This window comes from Fusarium poae, chromosome 4, assembly GCF_019609905.1.
Source record: "Fusarium poae strain DAOMC 252244 chromosome 4, whole genome shotgun sequence".
Classification (NCBI taxonomy): Eukaryota; Fungi; Ascomycota; class Sordariomycetes; order Hypocreales; family Nectriaceae; genus Fusarium; species Fusarium poae.
The window spans coordinates 615,310-640,071 of record NC_058402.1 but is presented as its reverse complement, the minus strand read 5'-3'; the positions used below and the strand labels follow the sequence as shown (position 1 = coordinate 640,071).

The 24,762-nt window shown below is 47.4% G+C and overlaps 8 protein-coding genes across 8 annotated transcripts; 5 read left to right on the top strand and 3 right to left on the bottom strand.

Annotated features, from left to right (window-relative positions):
* Window positions 1-1,151: 1,151 nt before the first annotated feature.
* Window positions 1,152-2,224, top strand: FPOAC1_010318 (uncharacterized protein; the record flags this gene model as incomplete). The annotated part of the gene is made up of 2 exons (XM_044854711.1): window positions 1,152-1,280; window positions 1,346-2,224. The coding sequence occupies 2 exons, from the start codon at window positions 1,152-1,154 to the stop codon at window positions 2,222-2,224; spliced, it is 1,008 nt and encodes a 335-aa protein (XP_044702024.1).
* Window positions 2,225-2,723: 499 nt separating this feature from the next.
* On the bottom strand, window positions 2,724-3,969 carry FPOAC1_010317 (uncharacterized protein; the record flags this gene model as incomplete). Its single annotated transcript, XM_044854710.1, has 4 exons — window positions 2,724-2,939; window positions 2,997-3,350; window positions 3,449-3,602; window positions 3,746-3,969. 4 exons carry the CDS (start codon window positions 3,967-3,969, stop codon window positions 2,724-2,726), a joined length of 948 nt encoding a protein of 315 aa, XP_044702023.1.
* Window positions 3,970-4,463: 494 nt separating this feature from the next.
* FPOAC1_010316 (uncharacterized protein) lies at window positions 4,464-6,619 on the top strand (the record flags this gene model as incomplete). Its single annotated transcript, XM_044854709.1, has 2 exons — window positions 4,464-4,554; window positions 6,417-6,619. The coding sequence occupies 2 exons, from the start codon at window positions 4,464-4,466 to the stop codon at window positions 6,617-6,619; spliced, it is 294 nt and encodes a 97-aa protein (XP_044702022.1).
* A 2,427-nt stretch (window positions 6,620-9,046) lies between these two features.
* FPOAC1_010315 (uncharacterized protein) lies at window positions 9,047-10,071 on the bottom strand (the record flags this gene model as incomplete). Its single annotated transcript, XM_044854708.1, has 2 exons — window positions 9,047-9,641; window positions 9,716-10,071. The coding sequence occupies 2 exons, from the start codon at window positions 10,069-10,071 to the stop codon at window positions 9,047-9,049; spliced, it is 951 nt and encodes a 316-aa protein (XP_044702021.1).
* Window positions 10,072-10,915: 844 nt separating this feature from the next.
* FPOAC1_010314 (Delta(14)-sterol reductase) lies at window positions 10,916-12,480 on the top strand (the record flags this gene model as incomplete). Its single annotated transcript, XM_044854707.1, has 3 exons — window positions 10,916-10,977; window positions 11,034-11,338; window positions 11,390-12,480. The coding sequence occupies 3 exons, from the start codon at window positions 10,916-10,918 to the stop codon at window positions 12,478-12,480; spliced, it is 1,458 nt and encodes a 485-aa protein (XP_044702020.1).
* A 1,814-nt stretch (window positions 12,481-14,294) lies between these two features.
* On the top strand, window positions 14,295-17,445 carry FPOAC1_010313 (uncharacterized protein; the record flags this gene model as incomplete). Its single annotated transcript, XM_044854706.1, has 4 exons — window positions 14,295-14,390; window positions 14,767-14,924; window positions 14,977-15,365; window positions 15,416-17,445. The coding sequence occupies 4 exons, from the start codon at window positions 14,295-14,297 to the stop codon at window positions 17,443-17,445; spliced, it is 2,673 nt and encodes an 890-aa protein (XP_044702019.1).
* A 2,131-nt stretch (window positions 17,446-19,576) lies between these two features.
* Window positions 19,577-21,565, bottom strand: FPOAC1_010312 (uncharacterized protein; the record flags this gene model as incomplete). The annotated part of the gene is made up of 5 exons (XM_044854705.1): window positions 19,577-19,833; window positions 20,690-20,858; window positions 20,905-21,004; window positions 21,059-21,281; window positions 21,463-21,565. 5 exons carry the CDS (start codon window positions 21,563-21,565, stop codon window positions 19,577-19,579), a joined length of 852 nt encoding a protein of 283 aa, XP_044702018.1.
* A 1,853-nt stretch (window positions 21,566-23,418) lies between these two features.
* On the top strand, window positions 23,419-24,427 carry FPOAC1_010311 (uncharacterized protein; the record flags this gene model as incomplete). The annotated part of the gene is made up of 5 exons (XM_044854704.1): window positions 23,419-23,457; window positions 23,505-23,570; window positions 23,617-23,718; window positions 23,769-24,062; window positions 24,248-24,427. 5 exons carry the CDS (start codon window positions 23,419-23,421, stop codon window positions 24,425-24,427), a joined length of 681 nt encoding a protein of 226 aa, XP_044702017.1.
* Between the last annotated feature and the right edge of the window lie 335 nt (window positions 24,428-24,762).

Genomic DNA, 24,762 nt, shown 5'->3' with positions numbered 1-24,762 from the left:
AAGTTTGATAAGTCAACGACTGGGAGTTTCTAGAAACACCAATCATTATCTCTCGGCTTTTACCTGTGATAGTCCAACCACTAAACCATTACAGCATACCTGAAAAGCGAGACAACTTGACCCCGAGTTTGTTTTTCCAAAACGATGACCGAAGCACAACGTTTTGGGGTACAAGCTCGAGACCAAGTTGCCTCGCTTCTCAGGCATGTTGTAATGGTTCAGCAGCCGTGGAAGCGCGTACGGGTGGTTTCTCGGGTGGCGAATCCCAGCCTTTGGAAGGCGGTTCGGCAGCCGGTTTTTCGTGAACCCAGACGCCTCTGACATGCCGACATAATGTGGGCAAGGGGATGGGAGGGCCGCTGAAGTTCGACCTCTGTTGAGGTCATGTCCTCTGGCGTTCTAGACGGCCCCGAGGTAGTGACTTGGGCGGGCTGTGAGGGGGTAAGAGTGCTGAAGACAACTTGAGCGTATAACTTCTGACTTACTGTTTATGGCCGTGAGGGCCAGCTTAAGATATATAGATGGTTTGGTGCTTCAGGGATCACTGAAATCGCTGGTGTTTAAATGATTTGGGGCGTGGCCCCGAGGCTCAAGGCCGGTTGTCATTTCATCGCCGGCTTTCGTATATATAGAAGAAATGTATACTGATGCTAAGGGCTTGATGAGAATGATACTGGAGGACATTTCATCTGAAATGAAGGAGTCAGTGACAAAGGATGAAGTGTTTTACCCTGTGATCATACCGTTGAGGAGCCGGTGTCACTCCGCGTTTGCGGCGGCATTTTTCGATTTCAAGAGAAATGTTGAAGAGAATGTAAAATCAAATGAAGTTATGTATCGTTTGTGATTTTTTGTGATAAGTTTGGGTGTGTTTGGAAAAGGTAATTTTTTTTAGACAAAGGATGTTGTGGGAGGGGGAAAGCCACAGAAGAAGAGGGAGAAGGAGGGAGAAGGAGGGAGCTTGGCCAAACTTGGGGGACCACACAAGACCAGGTTCTACAACCAACCAGAGAGCAGCTCCGGAGATTTGATCCACTACAGTTTGACTACGTCTGACCAGACACTTCCAAGTTTTGATACTCGGGCATTATGTTGATTCATATGAAATTCCCATTAGTCTACCAACAGATAACACATCCATCTCATCTATAATGCCTCGCATAAAAGCCCCTTCAAACCTTCCTGAGCTCGTCAAGACCACTTTTACAAAGGCCAGATCAGAGGGTGATTTGCACTACTTCCCCACTCAAGTCGCCGTTCTCAATGTCGACTCTATCCCAGTGAGAACATCTTTAATCTTGCCCATCACACATATACACATAGAGACGTTACTAACATATCTCAGTTCCAACTACGTTTCTCCCCTTCCCTGGCCAACAAACCTAAACCTCCGCCAAAAGACATTTCCAAGCCTCAAAAACCCTTTGATCCTTTCGAGAACCCCTTACCTGCCCTTAAAGTCTCGGATCTTGGCCCCTCTCATTACTGTGTCTTGAACAAGTTTGCTGTTGTACCCGAGCACTTCATCATTGCCACCAAAGACTTTAAACCTCAGACTCATGTTCTTGAAGAGTCTGATTTAGAAGCCACACTAGCTTGCATCGAGGCATATGAAGCTGCTAGAAGAACTGAGGCCGAGCAGGGACATCGAGATGGAGCATTGGGCGGCGGAGATGGTCTCTACGCTTTCTTCAACTGCGGTGATCACTCTGGTGCTAGCCAACCTCATCGACACATCCAGCTACTCCCAATTGCACGAATGAAAGATGGCTTTGAGATTGACACCCCCTGGACTGTTCTAGCCGACCAGCTCAAGGTCAAAGTTGCACCTTTTTCCACGTTCGCCGAAGACATCAATCTCAACATGTCTGGCACTGAACTTCACGCTATATACCTGCGACTCTACCGCAAGGCTTGTAAAGCCGTTGCCTCTTATACCAAAGACACCACTCAGGAAGGCGAAGCGCCTGCCAATGGACCTACCCTGATCAGTTACAACATGGCCATGACCAAGTCAACACTTGTGATATGCCCCCGCCTGTCTGAGGGAGTCAAGCTCCAAAGTCAGGATGGTGATATCTTGGGCACAGTAGCTTTCAACGGTACGCTACTTGCTGGTACGGCTTTGGTCAAGAATGAGTTGGAGTGGGAGGCTTTGAAGAAGGATCCTAACACATTGCGCAATATACTTGGAGACATTGGAGTGCCAAGTGCCTTCAAGTAGATCCCATACCTCTTGATTGTTTCAATATTGGTAAATCGCATTACATTTGATGGATATCGAGAAAGATGTTTCTAAATTTGTCTTGCTTATGATTTGTCTGATTTTACCTAAATACAATAAACTTGTAAAGAAATAAACTAAAAAAATAAAGACCAGATGAAGAAGGCAAAATGACGAGAAAGATACGATCAGGGGCAGATTTCTAGCCAAATATGTAGTCCTGGCAATAGTAAGTCTTCCTTATAACAGGAACACATTTTTGGAATATATTTACTTCATGTGAGTGAAGGCTCTGTCTTGCGTACTTAAGAAAAGCGATCTTGATAACTAGGTATAGTCATGTCACAGTCAAAGTAGTAAACAGTTTGTGCAAGTGATTAATTTTCTTGGGCTATCTACTTGTAGCCATTTGCTTATGCACACCCATAAACCTGTCTATCGTAAAGAAAAAGAAAAGAAAACCAGCCGAGTCCAGCTAGGCCAGATAGGCCCCTTAAGTCTACTCAGAGTTGTCATCGTCAGAATCGTCGCCATTAAAACGGTCCTCCAACTTGTAGCGACGGTGAACAGCCATGGGCGAGAACTTGAAAGCCCCTTCCCCAAGGGATCGCGCCATCATATCGGCCACCTGCGCCCACGGGATGTTGTGGTCAGTGCCAGGAGTCAAGCCACGCTGGGCCTGGATCTCGCTCACACAGACGAGCATTGTGAAAACCTATCAGCAGTTAGTAAATGATGTAAAGAAAGTAAGTCATGTGTATGATCGACTTACTTGGCGAGGAGTCCACTCCTCATCTGTGCAGCGAGGTCGCTGCTCCGCGGGCACAGTGGCATTCCGCTTTATTCCTCGCAGGGTGGACTCAGCACAGTCCATATCTCCAAGGTCCCGTATGTAGCCATAGGGGATCTTGAAAGTGCGAAGGAGAAGGACGTAGGCCTTTCGTTCAGCGTTGTTGTCCTCTTCGGGCTTGATCAGAAACTTGTAGAACGACTCGGTGTCGACGTCGGGAAAGTTTTCCTTGATCTTAAGAGCAACCTCACGGCGCTTAGGGCTCATCTCAGCAAGCATTGCCGCAATAGAGTCCTCGATGGTTGGTTGGACTGGCTGGAAATAAGCGGAGTGAGCCTGCAAAATAGTTAGTAACTTGACTGAATCCCAACGTCGTAAAGTGTATGAATAAAGACAAAAGGGAGTAGAATATATACGAGGAACTAGACACTTACATTGGTGGGGGCGTAGGTGTGGGCGACAGGGTAACCAGCAAAGCTACCAGAAGCATGCATGGGATCCATGCCGGTGAAGTACATGGGATTGTACTGGGAAGCGGCGTAGCCGGTGTAAGCGGCCTGGTAATCGCCGACAAAGGGAGTCAGGGAACTGTCCGAAGGAGAGACAAAGTTGTAAAAAGCCATGTTGAACTCTGAGGGCTCTTGTTTGATTGTAGTGTCTTTTCAAGTCAGCTCTGAGCAGGTTGCACTGAGGAAAGGCAAATATAGGTTAAGAAGAAAGTAATAACATACCTGGAGAGCTGCGAGATGAAGCTACTGATGATGTAGAGGAGAGTGGTGATGGGTGGAAGCTTGTTGTATGTGAAGCTTCTGGTGATGTAGAGAAGAGTGGTGATGGATAGAAGCTTGTTGTATATGAAGTCAAGTCTGAAAGCTGTTGTGACGAAGACAGAAATGGAATTGCTGGATGGAATTCTTGTGTGGGAGAAGAGTGAGGGAAGAGAAAGGTCGAGCATGGGGGCGAAATATATCCAGAGCCAGGAGAGTAACAGTGTTGACTTGTATCTTGAACTTGCATTGTTGAAGAACACCAACACTGTTGAATAGGAACCATAGCGTCAGAGCTATCGTTTGATCTGATCCAAACGATAAACTGTTGTGGATACAGACCAACAACTCCTCGCTGTAAGAGAGGCCCTAGGCAATTGTCAACTTGGAAAAAAGAACCAATGATAAGGTCAGAAGACTAAGAACAATATGCAGAGAGAGTGCAGAAGTGACAGGGGTCTAATAGAAGTGGGCAGTGCTAGTAGAGTCTTGAATATTGAGGAATGGACTTGAAGCGTTTTCAAAGAGGGGGCTGGTGCCAGCTGATATAGAAGATCAGAATAGACCCTGGAACACTTGGTCCAATGCACAATGCACCTTTTGATATAAAGAACTGCACCGCAATACAGTATTACACAACCCCCTGGTTCCCAAGTGCCCAGAACAGGCTATTCCGCTCAAAATGGCAATAACAAGGGTCTGCGAACTTGCAGTAATGACGGGTAACTCAAGCAGTATGGCTTTTACAAAAGCACCGGGAGATGTAGACATGGGTAAGTGTATAGACATGGATATAAACTTGTATATTCGTGCATATCGTGGAGTGTCTTGCGGCTTGAAGTGCCGGTGCCATGCATCCTATCGCAACCGGGGGTTAGGCTGGCAACTGCCAGCTGCAGCTAAAGATCGGGGCTAAGACATGCACAGAGACAGGACAGGGGGGTACAATAAACGCCAGCAGAGGGGTACCATACACCCCTCTGATGTTTGAGGGGTGACGTAAAAGTAATTGACGTACCTAGGTACCTTTAGTAGAATGTTATAATATGAGGTGGGCCCTTACAGCGAGGAGGATCATTATGATGGTTGATATTGATGAGAGGAAGAAGAAAGGAAGGAGATTAGAATGGAGGAAAGACAAGCTTATATGAACATTGTGAACTGGACTATGATTCACGATCGATTAGAATTTGACCATGATTAACGATTAATCCAAGTTTGTTGAGTCTTAATGATGCACTGTTTTTGAGCGTCAAAGTAATTGGTAGACCTTTAGTGGGATGTAATAATACGGGGTGGAACCCAACGCTGAGGAAGATCACCATGCTGGTTAATGCTGATGAAAAGAGGAAGAAAGAAGAAGACTGCATATAGAAAGACGAGTTTACATCAGTAGACATTGTAAATTTAATTATGATTTACAGTCGACTTGAATTTATTGAGTAAGCACTCGACTTGGTGTTGAGGCAATCTTACGGTCGGGAAGGAACCTCCAACCAAGGATGGCCTAGACTTTGATTTCCACAAGACACCAAAACACCAAAAACACTTTGTCGAAACACATCACCAAGTTTAGACAACAACAAGTACCCCTAGGCGAAAAAAAGACAAAAATATTGATCAGTTTACTCTTGAGTTATCACAGAGGCCAGCGCACAAAGGAAAAGGCAAACCAAAAGCCACTCCTCCTAAACATCAGTACAAATCACTGACTAAAGCATCAAACAACAGGTATCGGACGACATCAAGCAACCATGTAAACAGTTTAAGAGAAGGCGGCGAATTTACGTCTTGTACTCCTTATTTCGTTCTTTGTCCGGCTGCATACACCTCACTACACTCCTCAAATCTCAACCCAATCGATTTCACTGTTGGAATACAAAGAATCACAGTTACTGCTACAAGGCCAACCTTAAGCATATCATGTAACTCAACCGTTCAGACCGCTGGAACCAGGTACAAGCTCTCAAAGTGTCTTCTACGACACTTGTCTCCTTTTGGCGTTATACATAATAATCTTGACTTTCCAGAAAAGCCAACAGAAGACCCCTGTTTCCCGTAAAAACAACCGTCAAGCAAACTCAGGCAAATACGATCATAATCATATTAGGAACCCGTTTCCGTCCCGTCGAATCGCCTCCTCCGAATATTGTCTCATCTCTCTTCTCTCAGTGGAAACTTGGGGTGTCTACAAAATTCCCCTTCTTCCGAAAATCAAACGAAAAAAGCGTCAGATCTTTAAAAGCCGCTTTTCTATCCTGAGAGAATACTGCATACCAAGTGACCGGTTGAAAGGTTTCACTGCATTTGCAGATTACGCCCGCCTCGTGGGGATCTAAGCCGCCTCCCTACTACCGTCCGGGATGTCATCTTTTGGCAGTTGTGGGTGGTCTATTCCATCCATGCCAGACGCGGCTCCCTGCCGCAACGGTCGTCAACCAAGATGGGAGCTTGGACAAGGTACGTCAGGGTATGTGCAAAAAGGGTGAGGCTGGGGGGGGAGTGTTGGTAGTTTGTGTCATGTCCTCAGCTGGTGTACTCTCAGCCACACACTAAAGACACAAGCTAGCTAATCAACGACATCCCACCTGCCGGTTTCCTTTCTTTACAGTATCTCAGTTCATTGACTAAACAGGCACTTGGACTCTTCAGGAAATACAACGATACGGCCTTTCTCAGCATTGGTCTGGAGCACGGGAGCGAAGACAGCAAGCAGTTACCGATTCGGAAAGGCTCAGCGGCGATGAGATTAGAGCGGACGGCAACTACGGGTTACAGATACTGTTTGTTGAAGATCTGGGCTTCCTTTTTCAGGAACTCGAAGCACCTAGCTCATGACGACGATGTAAGAGACAGACGAATACACATAAGCTCCCGAGAACAACTAGGAACTGTATTTCCATATTCGTCGACATGAATTGGCTATCGCCGTTCCCTAGCTGCACGAACCGACATGATGCCATATAATGCATCATCATACACGATGGCTTCACGGAAAGACTGGACCCGTTGCCCCCCAGGCGGCTGAACAAGTCAGGCTTGCATCAGCCTTGGAACTCTATTGTCAGAGAGTCGCCATTCGCAAATGTGACGCAGCTCATACTCAAAAAGGTAATGAATGAGTATCAAGTATTGTGTTGACAAGACAAAAAGCTGAGCCTCATCTTATTTTCAAGAAAACGTGTACAGTGGCTAACTTCGCCAAGATGCAAGGAGTTTCTGTCATCGTATATCGCTTTGTTCTTTTCTTTTTGCAGAGGGGGCCTGTTTTTGAGGCCTTCAGCTCCTTGTTACGAGGCAATCCCCGAGATACCGAGATGGAACACATGACTTGTCAACTTGGCATTGACATGCCGGTCGAATGCACAGAACACAAATCACTTGACTCAGCAGGACTGCGATTGCATGTACTACGTACTCTATGCATCAAATATACCAACTGCTGCATCTCAGTTACCAAATTCTCTATTTCGGTATACCGAAGACATGGATTGGAATTGCAGGGCACAGCAAGCAATCTCAGACAGATTCCCGAGTACCGTACCGCGGGAAATCTTCCCAGGGGCCGAGACAAGGACGGTCGTTACACAGGAACTAAACGACTAAACGCCTTTTGGGGGGACGAGGAAAAGAGAAGGAGGGATCCCTCCGTCTGTTGAGACAACAAGAACTTGCAGGGATCCTTTGCTTTGTGCGTCGCAGGTCATCCAAAGGAGAAATGAAGTGCACCCTGCCCATTTCAGTCTGCTTCTTGCATATCTGGATCGCACCGGGTCCATGGTTAGAAGATCGATTGGATCTGGGATCTTGCTTCGTATCTAGTTATTCTCCGAAGATCGGTCATATCTGGGATCGAAGTCATATGCGTCGGAGCAAAAATGTTTAACTCTGCTTTGAGTGCCCCGCAGTGTTGATCTGGCCGGCACAGTTTCCCCGTCTGTTGATCTCTTTGATCAAACACAAGTGCACCTATGATACTTAGCCGGACGAGAGTGACCTTTCGTTTTGTGGGGGCACTTTTGAACAGATAACCTTTCTCTTTTCTAACAAGACTGCATCGACTGTTGACGTTACCGTATGTCTCTCATGCAGTGGCTATCTCAAGAAGAAAAGAACCTTAGTTCCAGCCTCGTCATAGTTCTGTCAATTTGTCATGTGGTACGTTGTTGATCCCTAATCCTTCTTCTTGCTTCCATGCTACTGCAGTTCGTCAGCAGTAAGTCAGATTAAGGCTGCACGTTTGTGTGTGTGTGCAAACTCATGAGATACTTACAAACCTCCCCAATCGTGTCGTTTTGTGGCTACTGTCAGTTCTGGAACGAGTATGTCTTTTGTACTCCTCTTTGCTTTTTCTCGCTTAGACGAGGCGAGTTCAATGATTGGAGGGAGCAAAAAAAGGAGGCTAAAGAAAGTTTCAATCCATGGGCCGTGCCGCTCACACTGGACCTGTTTCTTTTTTAAAATGTAGTTTACTTTGTTTTTTTACTGTCATGTGGCTGAGTGAGATATGACAAAGGCGAAAGTCCATGGAGCCACGATGCGAATATGCATGCATGGTTCTATGGCCTCCTGCAAGTCTCAGGTATCGTCTGCAAGATCTCAGTCTCCCTTGCTTCAGTGGGTTCTTATTGAAAGGCTATCTCAAGGTACTTTGTCCCGTTACCCGAAGCTCTCTTGGAAGTACCAGAGGATGACTCGGCCGAGAGTTGTGTCAAAGCCTGATGGTACAGGGTAGCGGAACTACAAGTCCAGCTTATTTACAACTCAACACACAAGGGACAAAGACAATGGCATGAACTTTTAACATGGCTTCAACATACGAGACAAGAGCATCTCTCGAAACTCAGTTCAATGTGCCTATTATTGTGCAAACCGTAAACTCCTTCCATGTTCTTTCTATATATAACACGCAAACCCAGACCCATCCCATTAAACAGTAAAACACCACCACTCTCTATCCGTCTATAACTCAATCTTCCCACTCCTCATCTAGTTGGTCGATCAGCCGGTTCTCGGCATCTCGGTCCTGCTCTCTCCGGCTAGGACTTGAGTGCACTTGTTGATAGCCACGTCGAACAGCCATACGTCGCAGACAGGCCGTGAAGCAGCAAGAACAAAGTTCCTATAAAGATAAAAGGCAAAATCCCATCCGTCAGCCCCATGTTTATTTTCTTGTCGCCGTTGTATTTCCCAGTTTTACAGACAGTTCAAAAAAAAAAGAAAGGGGGAGGATAAGAGGTAAAAAAAGAGATATTAAAAAACAACTCAGGGGGAGTATCGCTCGGGTTTAGAAGAGGAACCAGAAAAGGATTGACGCACGCAGATGAAACTCCAGATGCCTGCCCAGAGACTGTAGTTGGGAAGCTGGCGCCAACCACGCGCATGAGTGACGGTGCGGTTGTAAAAGATGCCACCGAGGAAATAGACGAGTACGGCAATGACGACAATAAGACCAAAGATGCTGCCAGGCCCGACGCTACCGGGCTTGTGCGGCTCGGCATGGGCGCAAGCGTGAGAAGATCGGACTTCAAAGAAGTAGGCGCACTCGTCAGGGTCCGTGCCAACAAAGGAGACGCTGGCCGATGTCTGACCAGGGTCTCTGTCGCAGTGGAAAGAGATGGTGGTCGACTTGCGTCTTCGAGTGTCCTTGGGCTTGGGCTCTTCCTCCACTGGCTCTTCGGGCTCGGGCACGGGTGTGTAAGCGGTCGCATCGTCGTTCTCGTCTTCGAGGGGAGAGTCTCGTTGGGCGGATCGCTTGTAGACAGGTTCTGTCTTGTTGGCGTCGGCGCCGCAGGGTGATCCTCCAGTGTACTGAAGGACCAGCTTACGACCTCGACTTTGCAAGTCCATTGACTCGAAACTGCTTGTGTTAGCCGGTGCATTCTCCAATTGGCGCAAAAAAGACACCTGGGGGAGAGCATTGTTCAAACCAACCCTATCGAGAAAACCTCGCCTCCCACCTGGTAATATGCGCTGACGTTCTGCCACAAAGGAGGTTCAACACCATAAACATTGGTGACGGGCTCGACGACGGCGCCGCAGAGGTTCAGTGTAAAGTTCTTGCCATAATCGTATCCCTTTGAGAAGTAGTCCTTTGTCACCGCCCACTTGTTGGTGTTTTTATCGGGAACGACGGCCATGTCTGGTCGTAGATCGTAGAAACCTCCCATACCGGTATGCGATGTTGCGGTACATGCCGGGGCTGGTACTGTCGTCGAGGGTACCTCTGCCATGTCTGCGCTGACGGCAGCGGCAAAGGATAAAATGAATGGTAACGTTTGGAACCGCATCGTGAATCGATCGTGTGTCGTGTTATCGTAGGGAGACAAGTTGTTGAAGAGAATGAAACTAGAGGGAATGAGTTGGAGTTGGAGTTGGAGTTGGAGTTGGAATGGATGTCGTTCCTTCCAAATAGACAGACAGATCTACTGTCGGCTATTAGACGAAGGGGTTGAGTGTGAAAAGGATAGCGATAAGACTTGTCTATGAATGAATGTCGCCAAAAGAGACAAGCAAGTTAGAATAAAACGAACAATACAAAAGATAAAGGTCAAGATGATAATAAAAGAAGTGTTTCCTCCCTGATTACGCGTTTGTGACCCTGTATCCAAAACCTCAAACTGTCCTCCATGTCACTTTACGGATACCTCAAGGGGCTCTCTTTCGAGCTTATGATTGGCTTCTTGTTTAATACAGTCAAAACTAACGGGTCTTTATTTGTCCGGTGATAACATCATTCAAGTCGTCGGAGAGTCGGCTATAGAGTTTCCGTTGGTTGCTCTGAAACCAAGTCCCACACAAGCTCTGATTTGCTGCAACTCCAATGACGAAGAGACAATGCCGAATACGACAGGGTTTCACAGAGAAGGAAAAAAACGAGAATTCGGTACCTGGTCCCTAGCTCAATACGCTAATACGCCAATACGCAGGGCGTATAGGGGACGCTTAGATTAGATCAAACTAAAAGTCGTGTAATTTCGTCAACGACTCTCCCTGATGGCTTGTCTTATTTCTTCAAGTTTTAATGCTTTTAAAGTCTTGACGTTGTCTTTCTAACAGTCTTGGTTTAAACCAGTCAACTGTTTTTGAGTTAACAGTTCTACCGTTGTTCCTCAATTCACAACAGCATCAACCATGGCCGTCAAGCCTAAACAGCCTCCTGCGCAAGAGCAGCACGGCTACGAATTCTTTGGCCCGTAAGTTAATTCTACTCTATCTCCTTTGAGTCAAGTCTTAACTAACACAATTATAGTCCTGGAGCTTTCGCCATCTCCTTCTTCCTTCCTGTTCTCGTATACGTCTTCAACTTTGTCTGCAATGACATCTCTGGTTGTCCCGCGCCCTCCCTACTACAACCCAAAACTCTGTCGCTCGATGCGCTGAAGCAAGAAGTTGGCTGGCCTCACAATGGAGTTGCTGGTCTTGTTAGCTGGAACGGAACGCTTGCTGTCATCGGATACAATGTCCTGTCTTTGATCCTCTACCGCGTCTTGCCTGCGATCGAAGTCGAGGGTACTGAGTTGCGCTCTGGTGGAAGACTCAACTACCGATTCAACAGTTCGTCAACTTCTTTAAAGCTTTAACATTTACATAACTAACCTTTGTTAGCCTTGTACTCTAGCACTTTCACTCTCGCTGTCCTAGCCGCCGGAACCTTTGCTCAGGGCGCCGAATTCCCAGTTTGGACCTTTATGTCGGAGAACTTTATCCAGATTCTTTCCGCCAACATTATTTACTCGTATCTCGTCGCGACATTTGTCTACGTCCGAAGCTTCAGCGTCAAGCATGGCAACAAGGAGAACCGCGAACTCGCTGCCGGGGGCCACTCGGGCAACATCCTGTACGATTGGTTCATTGGTCGTGAACTGAATCCCCGTATTGAGATTCCTCTCATCGGTGAGGTTGACATTAAGGAATTCCTCGAGCTCCGACCTGGCATGATGGGCTGGATCATTATGAACTGCTCCTGGTGCGCTCAGCAGTACCGCAACTACGGTTTTGTGACGGATAGCTCTATCCTTATCACTGCTGTCCAGGCTTTGTATGTCTTTGACTCTTGGTGGAATGAGCCCGCCATCTTGACGACAATGGACATTACCACCGACGGCTTCGGCATGATGCTTGCTTTCGGCGACATTGTCTGGGTGCCTTATGTGTACTCGCTTCAGACCCGTTACCTCTCCGTCCACCCCGTCTCGCTCGGTCCTCTGGGTCTCGCCGCGATGCTCGGCCTTATCGGTCTTGGCTTTTACATCTTCCGCTCGGCCAACAACGAGAAGAACCGCTTCCGCACCAACCCTAGCGACCCCAAGGTCTCCCACCTCAAGTACATCCAGACCAAGACGGGTAGCAAGCTGCTTACAACTGGCTGGTGGGGTATGTCCCGACACATCAACTATCTTGGCGATTGGATCCAGTCATGGCCTTACTGCCTTCCCACAGGCCTCGCTGGCTACCAGATCATGAGCGCCGGCGCCAACGTCGAGGGTGCGTTTGTGATGCGCGACGGTCGTGAAGTCGTTCAAGGCGATGCCAAGGGATGGGGTATGTTGATCACATACTTTTACATTCTGTACTTTGGCATTCTTCTTGTTCACCGCGAGCGCCGAGATGACGAAAAGTGTCACCGCAAGTACGGCAAAGACTGGGAGGAGTATCGCAAGATTGTTCGGTCTCGAATTGTTCCCGGCCTTTACTAATTAATGTATGGAGACAAAAACTGGAGAGAGACCTAGGAGAGAAAGGTCCTTCATGATTTCGGGGCGGTTTGTCGGTTTACCGGTCCGAGGAATGTATAGTATAATGGGGTCATTGATGAATATGGCTGGGGTATCGTGAGGTTCCTTGAGGAAAAGTTTGCACATTGAGAGCTTATACACCTTCCTGTATAGGAATTGAGCTACTGCGTCATCTAACTAATAATGTTTGTCTTTTAAACGTGTGCAGTATGCATACAACCCAATACTCGTGTCTATCCAAGGCCAATTACCTCTTGCATGTCATGTCCATGATCCCCAGCCTTCAACTGCGCCACTTCTGAACCGTTACATGTAAACCAAGGCACAACCGAGCGATCCGTATTTATGTCGTAGCCGAACCATCTCATGGATCAACTACGGTAGAATAGAAGTATTATCACCAATATAGACTAGATGGCCCAAGAAACTCATCACAGGATCAACGGGCCGCAATTCCACGGGCGTTCGTCGGACACAAACGATCGCTCGATAACTTGGACTAAGAGACTAACAGGGATCTCTAGTCCCATTTTGCGGGGAAGAATAGTAAGACCCGACCCTCATCGTGGGGAATGGGGAGAGGCATAACATGCTCGTAGACTCTTTCGACATGGAACCGGTCAAGATAAAAGAGGAGACGTAGTTTTGTGCTACCGAGGCATATGTTGGTGACCAGACTTAAACTCTGACCTAAACAAAAGAGAGACAAAGTGAAGCAAAAGGTAAAAAGCATAAAAGATTGTGTGACCTTTTTTGGGAAATTTAGCTATGTCGATCCATGGTTCTCGTTTGACCGACCCGACTTTGACCTCGAGTTGATGAGCTGGAAAAACTGTAGTGTAACCTTGTCAGACTTGAGTTACCATGATTCACAAAGTGTCCGACCATTAAACTCAAGTGATGTATAAATCCCTGTACTTAACTGTGAGACGGGTAAACAAAAGAGCATCAACCAGAGGGCAGATGAAAAAAAAGACAAGACGATGTGACGTCAATGATGGCCCTGTAAGAATACTACCGCGTCTTTTCGATGCAAGGCAAGGCTCAAGTCTTCTGATCAGTCTGAAAGAAAGAAGGATTTCTCCTCTTTCAACATCGGCCCTTTTACCCCACGACCTAGCATAAACCCATTGACCCAAGACCCTGTTCAATAAAGCAATTGTCCAATCCTAACCATGATCGACCCTCCAGCGGCGTGTTTTTGCTGATTTGTGGGGTAAAGGGAGAGAGACAATTTGGATGACGATTTTCATAAACTCCCCATTTTTTGGGTAATCCATCTCTTTCTCACGGGTAGCTAGGAAGATAGAACCGGTCTTGCGTGTGATTAAACTCTTAAAGGAAGGGATTTGCAAAGACTTTACAGTGGAGTGGTCTGTTCTGGTCTGGTCTGCATGGTTTAAACTCAAGGTAGTATGCATTCATGGCATGGATGTGCGCTGAACTTAGTAAAATGACCACAGCATCTGTCGTGCGTTTATTTATTTATGTTTTGACTGTCTGGTTTATATAAAGTTGACTATTCCCTCTCCCTCTTTTCCTCATGTTGACCTACATCTTGTGTCGTCGTCTTTAATATTACAACTTCCAGGGTCTATAACTAGCCTCCAATATATTGGACTAGCCCTGTAAACGACTGTCAGTCACTATTTCCCTCCCTCGCTTGCCCTCCTTTAAATAGAGAAGAGAAGCATTTATCATTCTGTTGAACCTCAATTACTCACAAAATATTATTACAGTCGCTTTAGTTATATCTACAGCAAGAAACCGACAAGATGAAGGCCAATTGGCTTGCCGCAGCCGTTTATTTGGCTGCTGGCACTGATACTGCAGCTGCCGCTCAAGTCCCTGATACTTTGGCAGGAGTCAATGTAAGCTACTCCTTCCATTTCATCTCATCTCAACTTTTGCCAGGCCACAGCCATTTTTCTTTTCTCACGATATTTGTATTACAAACGGACATCTACACAAAGAAACAAGCCTCAATCATGTCTCTGCTTCTGATCATTGAACTTTTCGTCCTCGCTTATATCGCCATCATTCTCTACTTCTTCCCTTTTCTTGTTCTTCTCTATGCTTTTGACTGGCTTTGTAGCCTTGACATTCTTCTCGCATCCCGTTCCGATATTTAAATCACTTCACGGGGCGCTCAATCTACTCGCAAAGATGCGCCTCTCATTCCTTGGGTCGCCAGCTGAGATGGTTGCTGAAATAAAGGTTCTTGGTCTTTATACTGACACTCAAAAGCTCGTTACGCGGGACACACTCGCTTATTCTCCTCCTCACTATCCTTCACCATGGATGGACCCTGAAGCTCCTGGCTGGGAGGAAGCCTACGCCAAGGCAAAGGACTTTGTGTCCCAACTGACTCTTTTGGAAAAGGTCAACTTGACCACTGGTGTTGGGTAAGTAACAACCGACAAGACACGCCCCCAATCCCCAGCTAACTCCGTTCAGATGGCAGGGCGAGCGTTGTGTAGGTAACGTGGGATCCATCCCTCGTCTTGGTATGCGAGGTCTCTGTCTCCAGGATGGTCCTCTCGGCATTCGCTTCTCTGATTACAACAGCGCCTTCCCCACTGGTGTCACCGCTGGTGCTTCTTGGAGTAAGGCCCTCTGGTACGAGCGAGGCAAATTGATGGGTGTCGAATTTAAGGAGAAGGGCATCGATATTGCTCTAGGCCCTGCCACTGGCCCTCTTGGTCGTCACGCTGCTGGTGGACGAAACTGGGAAGGCTTCACCGTTGACCCCTATGCCGCTGGCCATGCTATGGCTGAGACTGTCAAGGGCATCCAAGACTCTGGAGTCATTGCTTGTGCTAAGCATTACATCGCCAACGAGCAAGGTATGTTGGAGTCACTTCAATGGCTACAAGAACAAGCTGACCCTCCATAGAACACTTCCGCCAACGAGGCGACGTCAAGTCTCGCGAGTTCAATATCTCAGAGTCTCTGTCTTCCAACATCGATGACAAGACCATGCACGAGCTCTACAACTGGCCCTTTGCCGATGCCATCCGCGCTGGTGTCGGCTCCGTCATGTGCTCTTACAACCAGGTCAACAACTCATACGCTTGCCAAAACTCCAAGCTCCTCAACGGAATCCTCAAGGACGAGATGGGTTTCCAGGGTTTCGTCATGAGTGATTGGCAAGCTCAGCACACTGGTGCCGCCTCCGCCGTTGCCGGTCTTGACATGACCATGCCCGGTGACACCGAGTTCAACACTGGCTTCAGCTTCTGGGGTGGAAACCTGACTCTCGCTGTTGTCAACGGTACCGTTCCCGCTTGGAGAATCGACGACATGGCCACCCGAATCATGGCCGCTTTCTTCAAGGTTGGCCGATCTGTTGAAGAGGAGCCTGATATCAACTTCTCTGCTTGGACTCGTGATGAGTATGGTTTCGTCCAGCCCTACGCTCAAGAGAACCGAGAAAAGGTCAACTTTGCAGTTGATGTGCAGCACGACCACAAGCGCCATATTCGTGAGTCGGCCGCAAAGGGAACCGTCATCCTCAAGAACTCTGGCTCTCTTCCTCTCAAGAAGCCCCAGTTCCTTGCTGTCATTGGTGAGGACGCTGGCCCTAACCCCGCCGGTCCCAACGGTTGCGCTGATCGTGGTTGCAACGACGGTACTCTTGCCATGTCTTGGGGTTCCGGAACCTCTCAATTCCCCTACCTCGTCACCCCTGACCAAGGTATCTCGCTCCAGGCTATTCAGGATGGCAGTCGATATGAGAGCATCCTCAACAACAACCAGTGGCCCCAGACACAGGCTCTTGTCAGCCAGCCCAACGTCACCGCAATTGTCTTTGCCAATGCCAATGCTGGCGAGGGTTACATCGAAGTTGATGGCAACTACGGCGATCGCAAGAACCTCACTCTGTGGAACCAAGGTGATGAGCTCATCAAGAACGTCTCAGCCATCTGCCCTAACACCATTGTTGTCCTCCACACTGTCGGCCCCGTTCTTCTGACCGAGTGGCACAACAACCCCAACATTACCGCCATTGTTTGGGCCGGTGTTCCTGGACAGGAGACTGGTAACGCCATTGCCGACATCCTCTACGGCAAGACTAGCCCTGGACGTTCCGTCTTTACTTGGGGCCGCACTGCCAAGAGCTACGGCACCGAGGTTCTCTACAAGGCCAACAACGGCGAGGGTGCTCCCCAAGAGGACTTCACCGAGGGTAACTTCATCGACTACCGTCACTTTGATAAGCAATCCCCCAGCACCAACGGAAAGCGCGCCACAAACGACTCTGCTGCTCCTCTCTACGAGTTCGGTTTCGGTCTGTCCTGGACCACCTTTGAGTACTCTGATCTCAAGGTCGAGTCTGTCAGCAACTCCTCTTACAGCGCCCCTGTCGGAAACACCATTCCTGCTCCCACGTTCGGTAACTTTAGCACGAACCTGGATGACTACAAGTTCCCTGCTGGCGTTCGGTACATTTACAAGTTCATCTACCCCTTCCTCAACACCTCTTCCTCCGCTCAAGAGGCTTCCAACGATGTCGAGGGTAACTTTGGTGACACTGCCGACGAGTTCCTCCCTCCCAACGCTCTCAATGGTTCTTCTCAGCCACGTCTTCCTTCTGGTGGTGCTCCTGGCGGCAACCCTCAGCTATGGGATGTCCTTTACACTGTCACTGCGACCATCACCAACACTGGCGATGCTACCTCTGACGAGGTTCCCCAGCTGTACGTCAGCCTTGGTGGTGAGAACGAGCCCATCCGTGTCCTCCGTGGTTTCGAGCGTCTCGAGAACATCGCTCCTGGTGAGAGTGCCACATTCACCGCTCAGCTTACTCGCCGTGACCTGAGCAACTGGGACGTCAATGCCCAGAACTGGGTGATCACCGATCACGCCAAGAAGATCTGGGTTGGCAGCAGCTCTCGCAATCTGCCTCTGAGCGCCGACCTGTAGCGGAAAAGGAGTCCATGGGATACGATTCTTGAAGCTGAAAGGTTATTTGCGGATATGTAAACGGTAGAACAACCTTGAGCCAGTCACGTCAATGGCCAGCATAATTATTTTGACAAAGCGTGAAAATAAAATTTTCGTTCATACATATGTTCATAATGTGATTCCCATGCTGGTGATGTTTATTATATAAAGTAGAATACATTATTCGAGGTATTGCCTCAGAATACTCGCCATTACTGCCGACGCTCCCCCCTATCTCTTCCCCAGGCTCCCCTTTTCATCCTCAATTCCGTCAATTCAGTCTCCAGCTGGAAACCCTTCATATACATGAAGGGCCTATTAATAACCTATTCATCTCTGTAACAAATTCGTGTGGATTGCCCATATAGCGATGCTGGGTTTCGAGCCCTTTTTGTGATACCTTGGCGTCCTAGACGCCATGCCAGATGATGAACTGTTGGAGAAGACAGACTTGGTCACGAGAGAATTGAACTTGTCTCATATAGACGCCAGAGAAGAGTTGAGATCAGAGATCCTAGAGTAACAATATTCGCATGTAGACACTGAGATACTGTCGCCTCAGCGACAACTTGGAGTCAGCACAGTTGTTTAGGAGCGACTCGATAAACCGGGTTCCCAATGGTTATACGACTTCTGTCTCCTGTATAGCTTCTCGAAGAGACACTGTACTCTCTACCACGTATATGGAACTATTATGGACATTATCCCATAGCAAAGTAAAGCTATAGCTCTCCTGTTGACCTTGAGATAAGCATCCCTCTTATTTAACACTGTGGGTTTGGGAAATTATCGGGGACGGCTCGAGTATTAGACATCAGAGTTATCCGATGCCGCAGTCGGCGTAATAATAGAGAAACCAGAGATTCGTCTTCCTAGAATACTCTTGCCAATTCTCATATTACGGCCACTGGCTAGAGACAAGAGGTTGATTGGTCTTCCCCTTGTTTGCAGGGCATACATGATGATCTCCAGCTGTTTTCCTTCTGATATCTTTGGGTCTATCCGACGTTCCTATATGTATAAGGACAGGACGTCGGACTTGGGGTTTCGTCTCCGTGTGTGATCCACTGGTACAATAGAGGCTATCAAGAGTCTGTGGCTGGCATCCAGTCGAGAGCATACTTCAATCTTGTACAGTAGAACCATCAAATCATGGAAACTGTGCGTTGCTTGTGACAATCTCACTCGGATCGCAGTAGATGTGTATCGTGTGGACGTCAGGAATACAAATGCACTGCACGTGCCGTACTTTTGTCGTGACCCTGTACTCGTCCAGGGATAACAGGACTAAAATATGCTGGCGATACCTTTCAGTGTTTCTCGGCACCAGTAGAGGTAGAGCGTGGTAGTTGTTGGGTCATTGAGCAATGGAATTAGAAGTTCAGGAGCACTGGTCTGGTTCTAGACTGCGACACCGGATCGTCTGTCAGAGAAAGGTCGTCAACTGAATTCTAAGGAGTAAATCCTAGAACTACACCAGTTACAGTGAAGCGTGAGCCAACTTGAGGTTCCGTCCTTGAGATCTTGTCGAGTTACAATGTTGTTGATTCTGCAATTGGGGAGAGTGCCATTGGTAAGGCAGATATGGCTTCGGAATGTATCGTTGAGAAAGATGCTAATATAAGGGGGAGAGGAGGCAAAGACCGGTCTCAAGTGTCGGTGTTTCGTTCGGGAAACCTAGGATGAGTCATAGATCAGTACACGTCGAACGAAAGGCAGGAATGATGAATTCAGTGCAACGCAGACAACTGGCGGCATAGCTAAACCCTGGCAGTTGTTCGAAAGTATAGCTGGCCCCGTCTTCTCCTATACGGCACAGGAAACGAAACTGGAGCTTTAAGTATGCTATGATATCTGTGGCAGCATTGAAAATTATGACGGTTTTCGGGGAGACCGATGATGCTTTAGCATTCTCTACATCCTTGACATACAGGACCAAGTACCGGCTTGCTTCTCATGGATGGACCCCCGGTCTAACAGCACCAATGCCATGTGCACGAATGACAATGAGCTATAAGTAAGTAGGCGTTAGAAGATGGCTCGCAAGTATAGCCCAATAGAGATAGTTGCAACGAACATTTGTTTCTGTAGATCCTTGCCGCAATCCAAACTAATCGCTAATCTTTCTCTTGTCCTTTGGTGGCTTTGGTGTTATAGGCCTGACAGTCATGCACAAACCGCTGTTTCTGTGTTCAAATGCAACAACTAGCTGGTTCGAAGATGGCAGCTTCTTCTTGCAATGCTTGCACTTTTGCTCTTCTGCCTTGAATTTCGGCAGTCCCATGAAAAGAACATTCTCCGCAAGGCGGCCAACACCGCCACGGTAGGCAGGGGGTAGATAATGCGGAACAAGCATTGAGGCTGCTTCTGAGACAAAACGTCAGTGGGCGGTCACATGGTTTGTGTTCCACACCTGAGACACGCGTCTTGATGAAGCATGACCAAATTGAAGAATGACACACCTGTGTAGTAGATGTTGCGTTGATATCGGTTCTTGCCTGTGACTGAAGTTCGTGATGATGTTTAGCAAATTGATCAGGTTTTCACGTCAAGTTTGTCAAGATAGATGTTTGAGGGAATCGAGTTGATATTAGGCAGATCACAATCTACCGGTCAAGAAACATGATCACAAGCCTGTGCATGTACGTCCGTAACGTTCAATCCATAAACGAAGTAACCCCTATGATGCTGAGCATCACCCGTATCAATACAGGATGCCAACCACATAGCAGTGATATCAAAGCAATTTCAGGTGGTAGTTACCAGCCAACATGGTGCCCAGATGTTCTGTTAGATCCTTCGTCAAAAACACACTTAGATTGATTCACGTCGTATCTAATAGATATCTGCCGACACTAAATGTGTGAAGCTCGTGATGTAAGTTGTCACTTGATGGTACAAAATAACTGCCGGTGGAATGGACGTCAGCACATTGTCTATAGGAAGAGCAGAGAAAAGAGTAAGTCCTACCGAAAGAGCACATTAACGTCCTGGTACTACGTTGTATGTTTATCTCTAAACCTTTCGCCCAAATAAAGGGCAAATATGCCGCTTCCCGCCTGAGTGATTCCAATCGGACCGATAACTGGTTTTGAGTAGCAATCAAAAAGATGATATTCGAGGTATGCCTATCGTTGAGATCAGCTGGGTGCACAGTCGCTTAACAAGGATACTGACTGGCTGGAAATTCCTTAGTTTTCATCATATATCACGTCGGGCAAACTCAAGCCCTCGACACGCAGATGATAGTGATCCCAAGCTGGTAAATGTTGCGAAGGTAGAAGGGAGTACATTGTGTAATAATCAAGGTCATATTTAAATGCACTCGGGTCCTCGTTCCAAAATATCGATGGTCTTCGAGAGACAGAGACAGATCGCGGAGGACCCGAAATCTTGCAAGAATCAGTGGTTCACTGTCTTGCTTGTCAAGGTGAGCACCATCTTTGTCGTGTTTGATGCTGAGTTTGCGTATGACTGATATGCATTGGAAGTAGGGTTGATAGGCGAGGACATCTTGGTGAGCCAAGTTGTGGATTGTCTGCAACAGATCAGTACTTCGGTTACCTGTTATTCCTGCAGCCTTTTCTTGTACCTCTGTTGGATGAGGGCGAACCATTCTTCACCAGTCTGTCTGCTGATGGTTTGCTTGTTCAGGCCTCCGATGTAGGAGAGTTTTCGATCCTGATCTTTGTCCTTTGATGCAGCAACGACACTAGTACGGTGATCAAACATCTTGTTCGCAACAGCGATGAGATGCTTTGAGACGATGGGTGAGACTGTTTCGGCCGTCAGACTAGATGCCTTGCCGACTCCAGCTGCGTCGATCTTAGCACATTGTATTTCCTTTCGGCAACACGGCAAGTAAGTCTGCCTTGGACCTGGTTACACTCTTTTGCTAATAGAAGTAATTACAGGCGAAGAGTCACGTAACTGCATTGTATGATACAGTCCCATGCTACCTTTGCTGTAGAGATTGGGGATGGGATGCATGTTTACCTGTGGCAGCGAAGATCGCGACGTGAGACAAAGTCGATACCAGAGTTGAACTCGCGCAACCTTGCATCAGAGACTTGGAACGATCCAGAATCTGGGAGAACATCATGACTTAGGTGCAAATGCCAATTTTGTTGAGTTTAGGATTGAAAATGAGGTTAGGAAAGAAGGGGGGAGCAGTTGACAATCTGGGTTGAAGGTGGAACTCGCAGCCTGGAGAATGGAAAGAAGGAACTGTAGTGAGCTAGCGTACGTGATTTGGTTGGATAACCCATCTAGATAGAACTTGCATCATTTCCTCTACCAAATACACTGTTTTGTTTATTCCACGATCCCATTTCCTCAACCATTTCTACAAGAAATAACTTGATTTTCATAACTGCAATGATGAGATTTACATGTTTCCAAATCATACAAATCGCTTTGTAAGTCGTGTTCATCATTCTTATCAGCAATTCGGATGCATTTACCCCTAAATCGCCTCTCGAGGCCTCAGCTGACCTTGAAGAAGCTGCCTGATCTATCGCCAATCATGACCCAGCCATGGAGCGGCATATACGACTGGATCAGTAAAGAGAAGTAGGACTAAACGCAAAACCTCAGCCCATCTACCATGGGATAGAAATGTCTGGTCTAGTCACTGCTTGGCTGATCCTTGGCGAAGCTGCAACACAAAAAGAGTTGAGTCAGTTCTTTGAACTAGAATTTTACTTACACAATCACAGACTTGCAGTCGTTCGCTGGTCATTTGAACGTTTGTTCCATTCCTCCGGCAACACCGATCACCGTTATCTTCGTCTACGGTTCCTGCGCATCGCAAACAGTCCACAGCATCGCCCGGTTTGCTTTGTCGTTCCAAGAGAAGAGCCTCAAAGTCTCAGCGTCAGAAACTTTTGAGTTGTGCCAGGAATTTGGGATGAAAATAGTGTTCGACAAACGGAATCAGGTACAACGCATAACGTGCAACTGCGGGAAATACAGCCATAACGAGGCTCATCAAACATTTAGGCTTCAACGTCATTGTTTCCATGAAACACTGGTTCGCCCAAGGCAAGAGCTGTTTGAGAGCAAGCCTGGATGCCCGAGACAACTCGAGACGAGCTCTGGCTGACCCATTGTCATAGTTTGGCAGTATGGTCATGCGGTGATTGTGGTCACTATCTGCATACCATAACCAGTTTCTCTAGAAAGTTGTAATTCAACAATGAATGGAAGCAGAGGACAAAGGAACAGGTCACAAACATGGTTGAAAGTGTTCTCCATCGTGTTTCCAAGTGGAATCTATTCAATCTTCATTTGATTTTGATTTGCGACCCTATTGCCATTATTGGCAGCATCTTTACTAATCTCTATCCCAGAAAGTCAAGTTTGGGGAACCCGTTCTAACTATACACTTTCGGAACGGCAGCCATTAGCAAAGCACGTCACTCAATAGGCAGCCAGTCTCCATCGCCTGGCAAGCCGCATCAGCTTCCGAGGTGTAACGAGCCCACGTTTTGCTAAAAGGCGTGCAAAGAGAACCAAGGTGTAACGAAAGCTTAAACCAGGCAACACAAGACAAAGTATATAAAGTTGCAAGCGAACTACGGCTGCGGCTCAATCCATTCGAGCGACTGTCATCTTATACCAGAGCCTCTGCTGGCGATATATAAACCTCGGCCAACCTGCTGTTGAACTACCCATCGGATAGCAATCTTTCAGTTCGAGTCCTGTTTCGTCAAGCATTGGATATTCATACGAACATTTTGTCTCATCAACTTCAAGAACGCAAACCTGTTGAGCGATATATCAATTCCAAAACTTCTTCTGGCAGTTTTGTTCGATCCTGATAGCACAATATCTTCCATCAATCACACGCCGTACTCCTCCTCACTATGCCTTTTCGTTCCAGTAGTGGGAGTAGTTATCGATCGCTTCGAAAGTGTCGAAGGAGGCATTGCGATAGAGAGGTAGCGTACTATGAAAGCAGTGATAAGAGTTCCTTTTACTGCTCGAAACGTGAGTATAGCGTTTAATGCTAAGAGAAATTGCTAACAAGTCATCAGACAGCTGTCATGCTTCTTACAAATGCCGCACGCCGTCGGAAGACAAGGAGAGGTTTTGTGAATATCGTGTGTTCCAAGTTGTCTTTTTCACGGAAGATACTGATATATATAGACGCAGTTTGTGGCCACCTCGGATGCAGCAAAAGAATATCAGAAGAAGACGACTCTTTCCGTTTCTCAAAGGGAAACACAAAGCTGTGGCTTTGCTCAGAGCGTAAGTTCCATGTACCCGATATTCTCAAGCTCGGCACTAACGTAAATCAGATCGTTGCAAGACAGATGGCTGCTACAAACATCAACGCGACTCAAACACCAAACACTGTGAAGATCACGCCAAGGAGAACAAATGCGAGGTTTCGAACTGCTCTTCGGATCGAAGTTCGAAATACTACTGCGGCAAACACTCTTGCCAGCATCCCCACTGCATTCACAAGACATTGGCCTCGGGTCGGAGTAAAGACAAATGCCGTCACCATCAGGCGTGCGCCTCGTCAGGGTGTACTAGACATGTGGACTTGGATTCCAACAACAATCCGAAGAAGTTTTGCGCCTACCATTGTCAATGCAAGATGACACGATGTCATGGCATCGTCGAGACGGGATCCTCGTTTTGCGCCGAGCACGAGTGCTCTATTCCAAGCTGCAAGCGACACAGGGACCTCGATCGTGCCCCTGGCACACGGTTCTGTCACAAACGTACGTATTTCTCTCTTATTTAGTTCCGAGGCTAACTTCTGTCCTAGACAAGTGTTCCATCACAGAATGTAGAAGTTCTTTCGTTGACTCCAAGGGTTTCAACTTCCAGAGGTGCCCTCGACATACTTGTGGACTACAAGGCTGTAATCGAGAAGCCCGAACCCGCGGTTCGAGATCCCCTTTCTGTTTTGATCACCGCTGTGTCAACGACGATTGTCAGAATCTAGCCAAGATCAAAAATGGTTACTGTCGGAAGGAGGCATGCTTACAGCCCGAGTGCGGTCTCCCTAAGATTGACGGATATGAAGACTACTGTCTCAATCACAAACCCAAACCTCCCTCAACCCGAGGTGATTACCCGACCCCAGTCTTACCATCATCCCGTTCTACTAGACGTTCTTGGCGTCTCAGTAGTAGTGGAAGTAGGCCGATGGTGATCTATGGTCCTCCACCTTCAGCTATGAAATACCTGTGGGGGAGTTCTCGCACACCGGAGTCTAGGGAATGGCAGTATGCGCAGATGAATAATGCATTTCAAGATAGTACTCCACGACACCTACGA